Raw genomic sequence first — 14,247 nt, 5'->3', positions numbered from 1 at the left:
CGCACCAGCCCAATGAGCCTTTGTGCGGTTTGACGGTTTACCGACGCTCGCCCTCACTCGACGGCCTGGGAACACTGTTGGTAAACATCTAAACCACACAGTTACGCAGTTCAAATCAATTCAAGGGGGGGTGAAATGATATTTCATAACTTGGAATTTGAATCCCATAGCTTGCTTTGCCAAAACATGACATTTAAATAAAACATCAAACACCCCAAAGATGCTGATTCTTATTCATATCAACGTATGCAGATCAGTACTGACGTGTTTTGCTTGTCAAACAGTTTTGCTCGCACCAACCAATCAGAGGATGGGAAAATGTGTGGGGGGGGGGGGCTGGGGTTTCGCATGAGGGTATCAGCTACGATTAGTCCAGGGTGAGAAGAAAAAAAGTGAGCCCCCAAGCAGATCGTTAAGAAGACAGTATGGACTGTATTTTCCTTCACGGAGGCACCACTTCATCACCAAAATGCCACAGTACCAAACACAAACCCTGAATATAAAAATGAAAAAAATAATAAAATCACGTTAATTTCCGTTAGCTTGTCTACAGCATTTCACGCTATACATTTCGCATTATGCTAACAGACAAAATTGGACAAAATCATATGGTTTGGTTGAACATTTTGGTGTTAAAATATACAATGTTTAATTCTCTTTTGTTTTATGTGTCAAGTTTTACAAAAACAGCTTGAAACAAGCTACTTCTGTGCGAGAACTGTGCGAGCCGGAGTCTTTTTTTCAATCCCTCAAAGTGATGGTATCTGACAGTCTTCCATTTCTTGACAGCGAAAGATAAAGCGGCAAGATTTTACACTTTAAAAATGTGTTTTAGTAAGTCTGGAATTTATCATCAACGGTAAACGGGGTTGAATGTACAATCCTAATATTTCCTAAACCTGGCCAAAAAAAGTAATATCACAGATGAGTGGAGCAAGGCCCACATTTTGAGAACTGCTGATGCACATTATGGTTGAAGACTAAAACCTAAACAGGGAAGTACTTGAATGTGCAGCGTAAATACAAACAGCAGTAAAAATTTACTGCTTCTCGGCAATCACGACGTTATTGTAACAATTCAAGTATGTGTGACCAAGCGTCACTAATGAGCCCGGTGAGTCGTACGTTATCACTGCAGGCAATCAGGTTTATCATTAAACCGGTCGGGAGCATTTCACCCACTTTTCTGTGGAATCTCTCATCATCACAGGATATGTGTTCAGGCTGCCCGGGCGTGTCCACTTTTCATCAAAAGCGTTTCATTTTAATGTCTGTAACGCCTGTGATTGGAGGCTGCCAGTGTGCCAGTGTAATTGGGTCCCTGGCTTTCAACCCAGCTCCTCCTTGGCCTTGCCCTGCTTGCGGGGCATCTTCTTGCTGCTGCTGTCCTCCACTTCCTTGCTCTTATAGTAATGAGGAGCCACTTCCAGGAGCCAGCCGCTCTCTATCTCCACCACCTGGACGCAAAGGCAGCATCGATTAGCTCCAATAATTGGCGGCTACATTTCCTCCTTCTGTGCCTAGTCAGCGTGACGAGCAAATATTTTGCCCATGGAGTCACTAAAGAAAATCTGTGCTTCTTTGTTCTAACAAGACGTGTGCATAGGAGGGAGAGGTAGGAGTGACTTCAAATTGATTGGCGTTGGAGTTCAAAACATCCTCGTGTGAAATGTCAGCATATCTGGTGAGACTGCAAGCATGTTGATTTATTGTCAAATATTTTGGATTTTCTCCTTTCGTGTTCTTTTCAATTATTTGTGTATTTTTTTTGTCAAGTATTATTTTCTAATATTTTCAGAATTTTACCCGTCTGAGAATGTTTAGATTTTTTCTTTGTGTACGTTGCTTGTATTCAAGACTAATTTCAATTTCATCAAATATTTTGAATGACTTTCTAATATTTTTCAAATATTTATAATAGTGTTGCGTTTAATACAGTTTTCGTCAAAATGTTTGTATTTTTTCCTATTCATATATAATTTTGTATAACTTTTTTGTAATATTGTTAGTATTTTTCCAATATTCTCTGATTTTAATAAAATATTACAATAGATTGGACTGATCTAATATTTTTATATTTTTACCACAAATGTATTATTCTCTATTTTTTTCAAGATTTTCTAGTATTTCTACTGTACGTTTTTTGAACAATATTTGTGTATTTCTAATAGGATTCCTTGTTGCTAAATTTGGGGATTTTTTTGTAATTGTATTTTTCTTTCATCATTCATTTTGTTTATAAATGTTGTTATATTTTTACTGTAACATTTCAAATGTGTATATTTGTCATGTGTTTTTTTTTTGTTTTGTTTTTTGTTTTTACATTTTTCCAATATATTCTTTTTTTTTTTCATTGAATATTATAATATTTGTTCCCATCTAAAATCTGGTACACGCAGTATTATTGCAACAGCAAGTGGATGCACCAGCATTGAAGGACGGTACATACCTGTCTCATGAACTCCTTGGTGGTCATGACCAGCTCATGGTAGATGAGCCATCGGGGCTGCTCCTCAAACAGTGAACTGCTGGGGTGGATGTAGACCGTCTGCTGATGCTTCACCGTCCTGTAGCCTCCTTTGCTCAGCCGCGCTGTGTGGTAGAAGTAGCCCGCTGTCACCGCCTGGGAAAAGCCCATTCATTCAAAATGTAGAGTTTCATATCAATGTGACAAAACATTTAAAGAGTGACGTCAACCCAAATATATATTTTTTTCAAGATTATGTTCTATGCTGGCCCACTAGTTGAAACACGGCATTCTGATTAATATTGTGGAATATGAGTTAAGCAGCAAAATCCACCCGTTTTTAGCCATCTCAGGGGGCGGCCATTTTGTCACTTCTGTTGAATGAATGACCGGTATGACGGTAAAATGGTGAGAACACCAAATCTAAAACACCTCCTCCCCATTCATTCTTGAGAGCTTACAACGCTAATTTATCACATGACACCAGGCAGGTCCTTGGGGGCTACCTGGTGGTCACCGGCACAACTTTGGTGACCCCTACTCTAAGGAACAATGAAACAGGGTGTTTTAATAAGTTTGTGTGCGTTTTTATAAGTTTAAATGTGTTTACAGCGTCTGTGGGGGTAAAACATATTTAGAAAATGCTTTTTTATATGGTTTCTCTATTGCATCTTACACCCACCTTGCGGATGGGCATTGAGTCACCCTGCGAGCTGACCATCTCCACCTCTATGCGCTCCATGAGGCCCTCCAGCTGGTCACGTACATCCCGCGCTCGCCGCATGGAGCGGAATTGAATGAAGTTCTCGTAGCACCACTGTGTTGAGTAGCCGCTCTCCACCCACTAAGGCAGACAACCACATTTTTAAAAACTGATAAGCGGTTCGGAAAATGGATGGATGATCGCCATGTAAACTGTCTAACATGTATCAATTAACATTTCCAAATATACATTTGGGGAGGGAAAAAAAAAACATTTGTGAAACCTTTAAAATACACGCAGTATTTCTGCACAAGTGGGTCATGAAATGTGAGCTATCTCCATCTGAGTCACACCAATTGACAAACACCGACTGCTTAACCCTCAGGCCTTGTTTGATTTTCCAAACCTTTCAGCTTGTTCGGTAGGCGGCAATCAAAAGACTGTGACAGTTTGGTCTATGGACACAGGGCTGCGGGAGAATATTTTTATTCGAAAAGAATATTTTGTCATTGTCATTTTTTTGTGTATTTTATATTTTACGTCACTCATCTATGTACAGCACTTTTCATTGTTTTTTTTTTGTGCTTGAGTTGAGAGTTGAGTATGTAATGTAAAGACAAAGCCTACTTTTTTTTTAAATGCTTTTTTGTTCCTTTTACAGTATCAAATTGTTGTTTTTTTGTCTTAGTTTTTTTTTACCAACAGCGGTCCATGTAATTACTAATTAGTATAAAAAAAACCATTCATTTTTTTCCCCAAATTTTCACTTTGTTGACACAATGAAACAGTGTGTACAACAACCTAAAAAAATGAAGTACCACTATTTTTTCCTTATAATGCAAATATTACAATCTTTCTACATCCCGCAGAGGAAGCTTTCAGCTCTTAAATAAAAAGTTGAGAGTAGCCACTTCTTAAAATGAAAATTGCATCATTCACATGCTCCACTGGCATGCAGTAAGCCAATCAAGTCCGCTTTCCAAAACTACGCAAGAATATTATGAAACTGTTTCCTTGACAAAAAAAGATAATTGATGTCATTTGGTATACAACACAAACATAAAAGCTCCAGTATTGAAATACCCATTTTAGTCCAAATGTATAATTCAATCCGGTAAATACAATTACAATAACAAGCTAGAACGACTTCAAAAGAAAGCAAGGAGGGCACATCTGGCCGGTATAGAGCCCACAGTGTTAGTAGGAGTGTGACTATTGTTGTAACTTAGATAGTCAAGTCAGATCTGATGAGACGAGACCACATCTTATGACCCCATACTTTCACTTGGAACTGTATATTCCCCAGCTAAACCTCTCATGTCATCTTCAAAAGTGTGTCCATACCTGTGTGTACACATTCAGCAGCACCAGGTGATCTCCGCCAGGCACTACAAAGTTCATCCTGGCGTTGTCAGCATGCACCGCCTTGTCCTTTGGCCGGTAGAAGATTGAGTTGTTAACTGACAGCATGGCAGCAATTGAAAGAACCTCCTCAGAACACTTGTACCTGGAAAGGTGGAGGCAAGGCGGCGATGACGCGAGCGAAGGAGCACATGTCAACAAACACTGAAAAGGATGGGGGGTGGGAGTAGACTCACTGCTCAGAGGCGAGGATCATCTTGCTCAGCATGGGGTCCACGGGCAGCTCGGCCATCCTGCGACCCAGCTGAAGTCCACAAACAAGAGCGTAAGCAACAAGTTAGCTTTCGGTAGCTTCAGTAGTCATCATTTCAGAAATATAGTGAATCCCAGCCCTGAAGCGGCATTAAAGCGCATGGGAGGGGTATGTGTAAAAAATGTTTTTTATATGGTCTCTCTATATTGAGGATTTTCACCTATTGCGGTTGCATCTGGAACCAGGGGTTCACTGTGTTCAAATGTTTTAGGATATTTTGCGCTAATATTTTTGATATGCTATTTGGATTGGATTACACACCATTTTGAAGGATAATGGAAGGCTTTAATTGGAACATCTAAGAGTTCCATTCCACTATATGTGTATCCACTCATGGAGTACCGTGGTGAGCTCTCCCAGGTGGTTGAGTGCGCCGAGGGCATAAAGCTGCTCCAGAGCCATCAGAAGCGTCTCGTGCGGCGGCGGGTCCATGAAGTCAAAGTGGAGGAGGTCATTGATACCTGCCGATGGACAGACACAGCGATAGATACGGCAGATCAGCCTAAAGCGATGTCTGTCATTGCTAAAAAAAAAAAATGTTCCATGATCAGAATGGAGCAAACATTTCATAACAGAGGCGATCTTTCTGAGGAATGTTTTGATATATGGCAGGATAGCGAGTTAGTGTCATCACTGCAGGCAAGATAAGCATCCGTGTATGCTTACTGGTCGCTTAAACTACAATGGCATCTGGAACACGAGACGGATGGACTTGATCGCAATGCAATCCAAGAGCTGTATCAAAAATTCCGCCTTTATAAAAGTTAATAAGGCTGAATTCTCGCTCATTTAACCGTGTTTATTATTATGGTTGTAGTTTGCAGTGGTGCATTGTACTGTATCACCGTGTGTTGTGGTCTCACCACCGTTCACACCCACCTAAGCTCTTGAGCAGCAGGACAACATTTCCCAGGTTGGTTCTCTGAATCTCAGGCACAGTCATCTCCTCCATCTCATGTTTGAAGGCCCACGCCGTGTACAGCCTGAAGCATTTGCCGGCAGCCACTCTGCCGGCGCGGCCTGCTCTCTGATTGGCCGACGCCTGGAAATCGCGCACACGTACACACAAACAGTGCGTGACGTCAGCAAATGGAACGGATAAATACTACCTATATCAAATAAAATTTCCTGAATGAACTGAAATGCCATTCATCTGTCCAAGCTCCCCTCCATCAAAAAGTCAATTCTTAAATAAAAGAGATAGATGATAAAATCTAAATATAAAACACTACTTAAGAAAATGTCAACAAAATAACCTAGTGTAAGTAATCAAGCGAATAGTGATAGAAACACACACACTCTGGTACAGTCGTGTTGATGTGTGCTTTTTAAGGGGCGTGGCCTAGTGAGTGACCCAGGAGCCTCATGTCAGGTTACCAAGTGGTTACTTCAGAGTGAGTGTCTCACAGTCTTCATTTTGTATTTCTGTGATTGACTATCCATAAATGACTGGGAATGCATCAGCAACTGTTACCCTCCTTTTTTTATTTGACTCGAGAGCAGTGTGTGCAGTCACCCGAGAGCAGGGCATGACGATGAGCGATTCCATGCCGGTACGGGCGATGTAATTCTTCTGCTTGCAAAAGCCTGGGTCGATGACATAGATGATGCCATCAATGGTCAGCGAGGTTTCCGCAATGTTGGTTGCCACCACCACCTGAAAACAGGAAATGCTCAGCATCAGACAGTGGCTTGGTGAACTGCGCATTAATTATAGTATTCATTAGAGTATTAGAATTTAGATTCGCAGTGGCTCAATACGTAAGTGTGAAATTCAGTGTGATTAGTCCTTTATCTATGTTTTCCTGTTATTTGCTGGTGAAAATGAGAGTTCAAGACACATTTTTCAGTTACCTGAGAACTCTTACACAGAAACACTTGCATGATCCTACCTTGCGTGCGCCGGGCGGTGTGGGGCTGAAGATCTTGGCCTGCATGTCAGAGGGCAGATTGGCATAGATGGGCAGGACGAGCAGCTCGGCGATCTTGGAGCCCAGTCGCCGACATCTGTCCTGGAGTTGTTCGCAACACGTCTCGATGTCTTCCTGCATCAAGGGAGAACATTTTTTTTTTCCCCCCACTTATGGACTACAAACACAATTGACATACAGATGGATGGGAAAAACTTAAGTCGAACCAAGTCTTAATGTCCAATCAATTCCAAATATGCATGTTCCTTGACATGTTCCTTTTTTTCATTTCTCTCGCAACAATAATCTTTTTCTTTAAAAAAAAACTTAAGGCAATGTTTCCAAAGTTTAATTTGCCACATCACCAGTTTTACATGAGAAAATTCTCACCAAACATCTTAAATGTACTTATACGTAACTTAATAACATATCTCTCATTTCATTATTTTGTTTGTTTGTTCTGCCCAGTCCTCGCAGCTTACCTGTCCGGTGAGGAAGACCAGAATGTCTCCGGGAGGTTGTGTGACATGGATCTGCAGCACTGACACCACACATGCTTCCATGTAGTCGGCCTCTGGGGCCTAGACGGCAATTCAAATCAAAAGGAGACCTATTATTCATTTCCCCGTCCAATTTAAAGCAGTCTGTCTGATTACATCGTTGTGAGCATCTGCTCCTTGCAAAGTGCTCTCATTTTCTATTTGTGTGTTTGACTGTAGGGGTGGGCGATATATATCATCATCGATATCCTCATCAACGTCGCTTTCACCATATGCAATTTTACATTATCGAGTATTTATACTGTCTTGAAAAGAAAAGACGAACGTGTTCTTTAGTCGAGGCATAATTTGAAGTTCGTCGTGATGAAAATTATCGTCAAATTATCATTTTCAGTTTTTTGAAAAAATAACGAGATTTTTCTTTCTTTTTTTTTTAGCTCATATCGTCCACCAATATTTGACTGTTAAGTTTAAAAAATGGCTAAAAGTGTTTGGCCACTGTATCTATTCTTACCCACATGCAAAGACATTACAGTACCTTAACTGCTTCATTTTTCTTCAATTTAGTAAAGTAACGTATCTGGAGCTCATTTGTAATTCATATTTTGCCTCTAAAACACACAGAAACAATAATACATTTTTTTTTTTTTTAAATAGCACAAGTGTCATCTCATAAGTCAAGGTATGTTTGATTTCCCACTTGATGAGTGGGCAGGCCCTCCAAAAACCCAACGATACATAAACCATCAATTAAAAAGTCCTTTATGATTGTCTGTTTTGCACTAGTAAAACAGCAAACACGCAACATTCCTCTCAACTTTAGAATGTGCACTCACTTTAGTGTAGAAGATGTCCACGGGGAATCTCCTGCCGGGGATCCTGAAGACGGGCGCGTCGTCAAAGAAGGTGGAAAACCGCTCCGTGTCCAGGGTGGCGCTGGCCACCAGCACCTTCAGGTCGGGTCGGAACCTGGCGATGTCTTTGATCAGGCCAAACAGGATGTCCGTGTGGAGGGTTCGCTCGTGAGCCTCGTCAATGATGATCACACTAAAACCAGGAAGACAAGAGAGAGAAAAGGGTTGCTTTTTAACTGCTTATTAAATTATTTCCGGTGGAAAACCGATGGAAGCGCTAACGGAAGCCCGTTTAAAATGATAGTGTGACTGGCCTATAGACGATTACTATTTTGCTTGGCCGGACGAAATGTCGGAGAAACGGACGGCGGAAGTGTAACCCGGCTGTAGGCGGAAGGCGATAAACAGACTTGAATTTTTATTAAAATGCCCAGCTCTCGTTTTAAGGCTTATTGTTACTGTAACATTTATGCTCATTTCCGCTAGTCCGTCAATAGTGTTTCACAATAACCATTAAGATAGTAGACTATGGTGAAATAAAATTATACGTTTTTGTTGAACATTTTGGTGTGTAAATGTGCAATGTTTATCTTTTTTTTGTATACTCTGTATGTGATGCTGTTCCGTGTGTGTTAAGGTGGCAGTTGTTTGGAACTTTCTAATGAGCGCAACATCGATGCTAATTTCTGTTTCATGTAAAAAACAAAGTATACATAAGTGTAAAATATGTAAAATTGTTTATTTACTACTAATATTAATTCATTGTCAATCAGCTAGCTGATTGTTTTATGAGACAAATCAATGAAAATATTCATACACAGATTTTAACTTTATGGGGGGAAAAAAGAATTACAGGACTCTCGATCATGTAAAAATGCTCTGTGGACCGGATTAAAGAACGGAACATAACCATACAATGTCCACCTCTGCTTCGTAGATTCCACTGTCTAGAAAAGGAAATTGAACTTCTGATTAATGATACCCGTGTAAGTGAGAACGTTACCTGTAGCTGGCGAGGTCGGGCTCGGTGAGAAACTCTCGCAGCAGCATGCCGTCTGTCATGTACTTGATCACCGTCCTCTCTGATGTGCAGTCCTCAAAGCGGATACTGTAGCCCACCTGGACCAGGAAAATCCCCCCCCCAAAAAAGTGAGGAAAAACAACACCAATATTGAAGTGCCCCCAATCTCTCACAGCCCCCATTTTTTACCTCGTTACCAAGCTTGACGCTCATTTCCTCCGCCACCCGGGCAGCCACTGACATGGCGGCCACTCTGCGAGGCTGCGTGCATCCAATCTTCATCCCTCCTTTGGTGAAACCCTGAGAGAGGACACGCAAAGGTTACAACACGCTTCTTAGTTTAGTTTATTTGATTATTTGACAGGGACTGTGTACAGAAATATTAAACTCTAGAGGATAGGTGCCTTGTGCCAGATTAAGCTTTGTCGCCAATTTCGATTGGCAGCATGCAAGAAAGAAAGTTAAAAAGTAGAACGGTTAAGTTAAAATAGAATTGAAGGTGCATACCATATACAAAACACATTTTTTGTTACACATTTTAAAACTCATTCACTACCAGTCTCCCAGCTAACATGCATCTTTGATGTGTATAGCTGTCAATGGCAGTGGTTAATAAAGTAGATACAGCTTGTGCATACTTAAAAATTTGTCTTGAAACGGAAAGCAAAAAATAAAATAAAAAATTGACCAGGCGACAGCTCATAACTGGAAAAAACTAAAAGTCAAGGTACAATATGTCTATCTAACGTGAGACTCACGTCCTCCAGGAGGTACTGCGGTATCTGGGTGGTCTTTCCTGAGCCCGTCTCGCCCTCGATGACCAGCACTTGGTGTTCGTGGATGGCAGCCAGCAGGTCCTCTCGGTATGGGTAGATGGGGAGGCTGCGGCGGACCTCCTGCATGGACTGTTTCTTCAGCTCCGACTGGGACATGGCCGGAGTCTCGTTGTCCTGGGGGAGTTTATTACAACGATATTCAAATTTATTACAACGATATTCAAAAACTACTATCTATCTATCTATCTATCTATCTATATATATATATATATATATATATATATATATATATATATATATATATATATATTTATTTTTTTTTAATTAATAAAGTTGACCTGTTCAAAAAACCCTGTAAAGCAAACACAAATATTGTATATAAATTTGACACACTGTAGTTAAGCATGTCGTTAACATTACTGTCAAATTTGATTTAAAAGAAAATACCAACTATAGAAACAGAGACTGACTGAATAAAACATTTTTTTAAAAAAGGAGAATCAACCCTCTCACCTTCTCAGTCAGAGTCCCTTTCATGGTGATGGCAGTGCTGACAAAGTCAATCATCTCATCCTCCTCCAGGATGAGCTGGTACTTCTCCTGTTGGCGCCTCATGCCCTGCTCGCGCTCCTTCTTGGCACCGAAGCTGAGCGAGGCCGTCTTGAGCCGTTCCTCCTCCCAGCGGCCTTGCTCGCCGCCCAGCTCCATGGGCAACTCCTCCTCCAGCTCCAACTCTTTCTGGGGCACTTCCTAGATGGACGGAACTAAGGTTGATGAGCTCATTTTCATTTATTGTCCATTTCTGCCGACTAGGTCTGCATTTTTCATCTTAACTGGGCACCAACAGGGGTGCAAAATTCGTGTTGACCTGAAAAAACGGCGTTAGGGTCTGCTTTATTTTTTAAATTTGTCAAAATTGGAACTCTGGAATTCTCTGAAATGGCAACTTCAAAACAAAATGACTGAAACCCTCTTCAATTTTAGACGTGTGCCCAATTTCATGTCGATCACTTAAACTGGTTTTGGGGACTGTTTTTAATTGTATTTTTGATCAATTTGGTGCTAAAAGGAAGCTAAGTGGTTTAACAGGTTAACAGGGAACCCAGAGTGTGGAACGTACCTTTCTCCTAATCTCCTCCGGCATGTAGTATCTGTTCTTCCTCTCCTCCAGCTCCTTGGCTCCGGCCTTCTTGTAGTCCTTGGCCAGGTCTCGCAGCGTACGCTTGTACTCCAGCTCCTTCCTCTCACGCTCCGTCAGGTCGTCGGAGGCGAACAGGTACTCCTCATCTATGATTTCCGCCTCCAGGTCCTCCAGCTTTTCCTCCTCGCGCTTTTTCAGGTAGTCGCGCCGGGACTGCTTCCTCAGCTCGGGCAACTGTCAAAGGGAGGGAAACTGGGATTGTTCAGGGACTTTTTATCAATGACAACACTCACATCACAGATTTTTAAGCAATAGGTTATTATAAGGTTTACAGTATGTCAATTGACTGTTTCTTTATGTGTCAATTTTACACAAGTTCAACTGAGGAGCAAGCACACTTGGTCTCTTACTAAACAGGGTTGGCAACCTTAAATACTCAGAGCCATTTGAAACGTCTGACGTAGAAATAAAATTCAACAGGTGCCTCAAAAGAGTTCTTTCAATGTCAGTGTGAGGATTTTAGGTCATTTTTATTGCTCGTTTGTTGAAAGTCTGTTGACTTTTTTCATTTGTCTGTTGGTTCAATGGATTGTCCATCAAGGACAGGAAAGTGATTTGTGTTCCTTCTGGGAAGTGTGAAATTAAACAACCAAGTAAATCTTGTGTTATCTGCCTATTAGAATCAAATGAAAAAACACTTGGGAAATGTTTGAAATTGGGAGGGAAAAAATGCACAATATGATGCTTTTCACCCACCATGTTTCTCTGATCATCTTCAGCCAACTTCAGTCTCTTCTGAGCCTCTTCGTAAGCCTGAAAAACAAAATGGATGATCATGATGCACTAAATTTTTTAAAAATCTTTTGTGGGTAACCTCATCTGCCCTTCTCTTGTCACCTTTTTGTCCGTCCTCTCCGCAATGTTTCTCGTCTTATCTTTGTCTCTCAGCTTGACTCGCTCAGCAAAGGCGTCACGCTCCTCGATGTCATGCAGTCGCTCCCGCTCCTCCTTCTCCCACTCCTCTTCTTCCTCATCCTCTTTCTTGATGGTTGAGTTGTCGTTCTGACTTGACTTAGCCCTGTTGGAGAAAGAAATGCACATTTGGAGCAGCAAAATACAATGGACCTGCAATTACTTACAGATGTTTTCTATTTGACAATAAACAGAGTTCCCTGTACTATACAAAACATTACAGACTGATTGCAAGTATTTGAAAAAACGAAATCTAAATAACAATTTTGCTGCAACCCAGCAGCCAAAATACATCACGTCCTACAAAAACACTTAGCGGATTACCTAACAGGCACTTCTTCTTCACTGGATGACTCGCTCTCCTTCTTCCGCCGGATGTTCTTCCTTTTGCTCCCTCCTCTGTCTTTCTCTTTGCTCTTCTTCTTATTGCTGCGCTGCTTCTCCACAACAGTGTCCTCAGCGCTGTCGCTGTCCTCCAGCAAAGTGTACGTGCGATTCTTCCGTTCCATCTCAATGGCCTGACGCTCCATCACCCGGGAGGGTTTTTCCACGACCTGTTTACGAGGAATCTGCAACACACCAATGGTATTAAAGGTGGCATACGATGGACAACTGTAAACAGCTTGCCAATTTTCTTGTAAAACATACGTAACTAAAACTGTGTTACCCCACTATATCGCGGTTCATCGTATGTACCCCCGCTCTATTGCAGATTTTTAAGCAATGTTTTTTTACAGAAAGAGCTGAGTCCTGACGGATGTAATTGATCCCCCCCATAAAAATTTGTAATAGCCTATATGCTGTCTGTCGCTGGTGACTGAAAATGACATCACAGTTACTCAAGGCTCAGGTAACAACCAATCACGGCTCTGCTTGCAAAAGTCACACCAGGTATGAAATGCTTATGATTTGTTGTTGTTGTTTTTTGTATTGCATAAACTTCAATAATTTGGGAGAGCTTTGTTGTTATTGTATATTAATAAACAGCTACACCATACTGAATCATATGCTAATCCTACTAAAATGAACTGAATCTTTCCACTTGAAAATGCACTATTCTTGACTCTTATCATACTCCATGTATTGAGATCTGTATCAAATTGTCTTTTATTGAAGAGACACACACCTCTAAAGGTTAATGTTGTCAAATAAAATTATTTTCAAGTGTTTTGAGGTCATAGTTTAGGGTGTATTTCAGGTTTTTAAGTTGAGTTTACAGACCTTGTCAAAAAGCTCGTTCGCAAAAGCGGTGACGCTCTGGTCGATGTCGATGGTGCCCGTCTGCTGGAGCCGGCTCACAAAGTCCTGGGAGCTGGTCGCCCTGCGGGCAGTGCCGATCATGAACTGAGCAACGTATCGGTCGCTCAGGCCCAAGATGTCATGCAGCCGGTCGTTGACCCACTGCTCAAGGTCGGCCATGGTGTCTGCTCAGTAAAAACACAAGCGTTATTATCTGGAAAGTGTTTTCTGAACATGGCATTTCAGTTAAGAAGTTAACAAGCACCCAAAAAAGTAAATCAATGAGAATTTATTTTACTATATATGTCTTTTTCTGTCCAACCTATGTGCTCTTTACGTAATTTAAATGCATGCTTTGCCCTTAATGATTTCTCAAGACTTTGCATAACTGTTTAAAACAACAGTCTGTTTGTATGGGTTTTTTTCGTGCTGCACTAATCCGTGGGTGAATCGCATAAATACAAATGTATTTGATTTGTTTGTTGTGACTGATTTTGAACAGAAGTCAAGGAAAACATGCCACAACTTCATAATTTACCCCCCTGGTTTCTAGTAGCTATTTAATCAGAAGAATATCGACATTTTATCGGAGGCAGAATAAACGTAATAAATCTCCACCTACCGCTTTGAAAACGTCAAGTCAACCTTGTTTATGTTATGTTCCAAAACTCCTAGGCTAACAGCTAGCTCACTGTTAGACACCAGCTAACTAAATCCATAAGCGACAGCTGCAACAAACTGCGACGGAATGATACATTTTAAAGGTTCTCGAGTGAACGAACATACATCTTACGTCGTAAGCTACCAAAAATTGAGAAACTGACGAGATAAAGGGTCAATTCTGAAAGAAGCTAGCTTCGCTCGCATGTCTCATGTAGGAAGCTCTGTACCGCTCAAGAAAAAAAGCAGGACAAAGACGGAGGCTACGCGTTACTGCCACTTCATGGCCATCGGCGGAACAACAACGACAATCGTCGTACTTTTTCGAT

The 14,247-nt window shown here is 41.2% G+C and overlaps 1 protein-coding gene across 1 annotated transcript; it reads right to left on the bottom strand.

Annotated features, from left to right (window-relative positions):
- Nucleotides 1-612: 612 nt before the first annotated feature.
- dhx16 (DEAH (Asp-Glu-Ala-His) box polypeptide 16) lies at nt 613-14,158 on the bottom strand. Its single transcript, XM_086036943.1, has 21 exons — nt 13,881-14,158; nt 13,241-13,443; nt 12,344-12,588; nt 11,945-12,125; nt 11,804-11,860; nt 11,027-11,281; nt 10,420-10,656; nt 9,889-10,080; nt 9,320-9,430; nt 9,113-9,228; nt 8,092-8,302; nt 7,238-7,336; nt 6,738-6,890; nt 6,362-6,502; nt 5,725-5,887; nt 5,188-5,306; nt 4,769-4,836; nt 4,515-4,677; nt 3,150-3,311; nt 2,450-2,623; nt 613-1,457 (listed from the first exon to the last, which is right to left on the bottom strand). The coding sequence occupies exons 2-21, from the start codon at nt 13,436-13,438 to the stop codon at nt 1,329-1,331; spliced, it is 3,174 nt and encodes a 1,057-aa protein (XP_085893069.1). The 5' UTR covers nt 13,439-13,443; nt 13,881-14,158; the 3' UTR covers nt 613-1,328.
- Nucleotides 14,159-14,247: the final 89 nt, after the last annotated feature.

The sequence above is a fragment of the Filicampus tigris genome, chromosome 8, assembly GCF_054856515.1.
Source record: "Filicampus tigris isolate MCC_2025a chromosome 8, RoL_Ftig_1.0, whole genome shotgun sequence".
Lineage (NCBI taxonomy): Eukaryota > Metazoa > Chordata > Actinopteri > Syngnathiformes > Syngnathidae > Filicampus > Filicampus tigris.
Note: the sequence above shows the minus strand (reverse complement) of the source record. Positions and strands in the feature narration are given on the sequence as shown.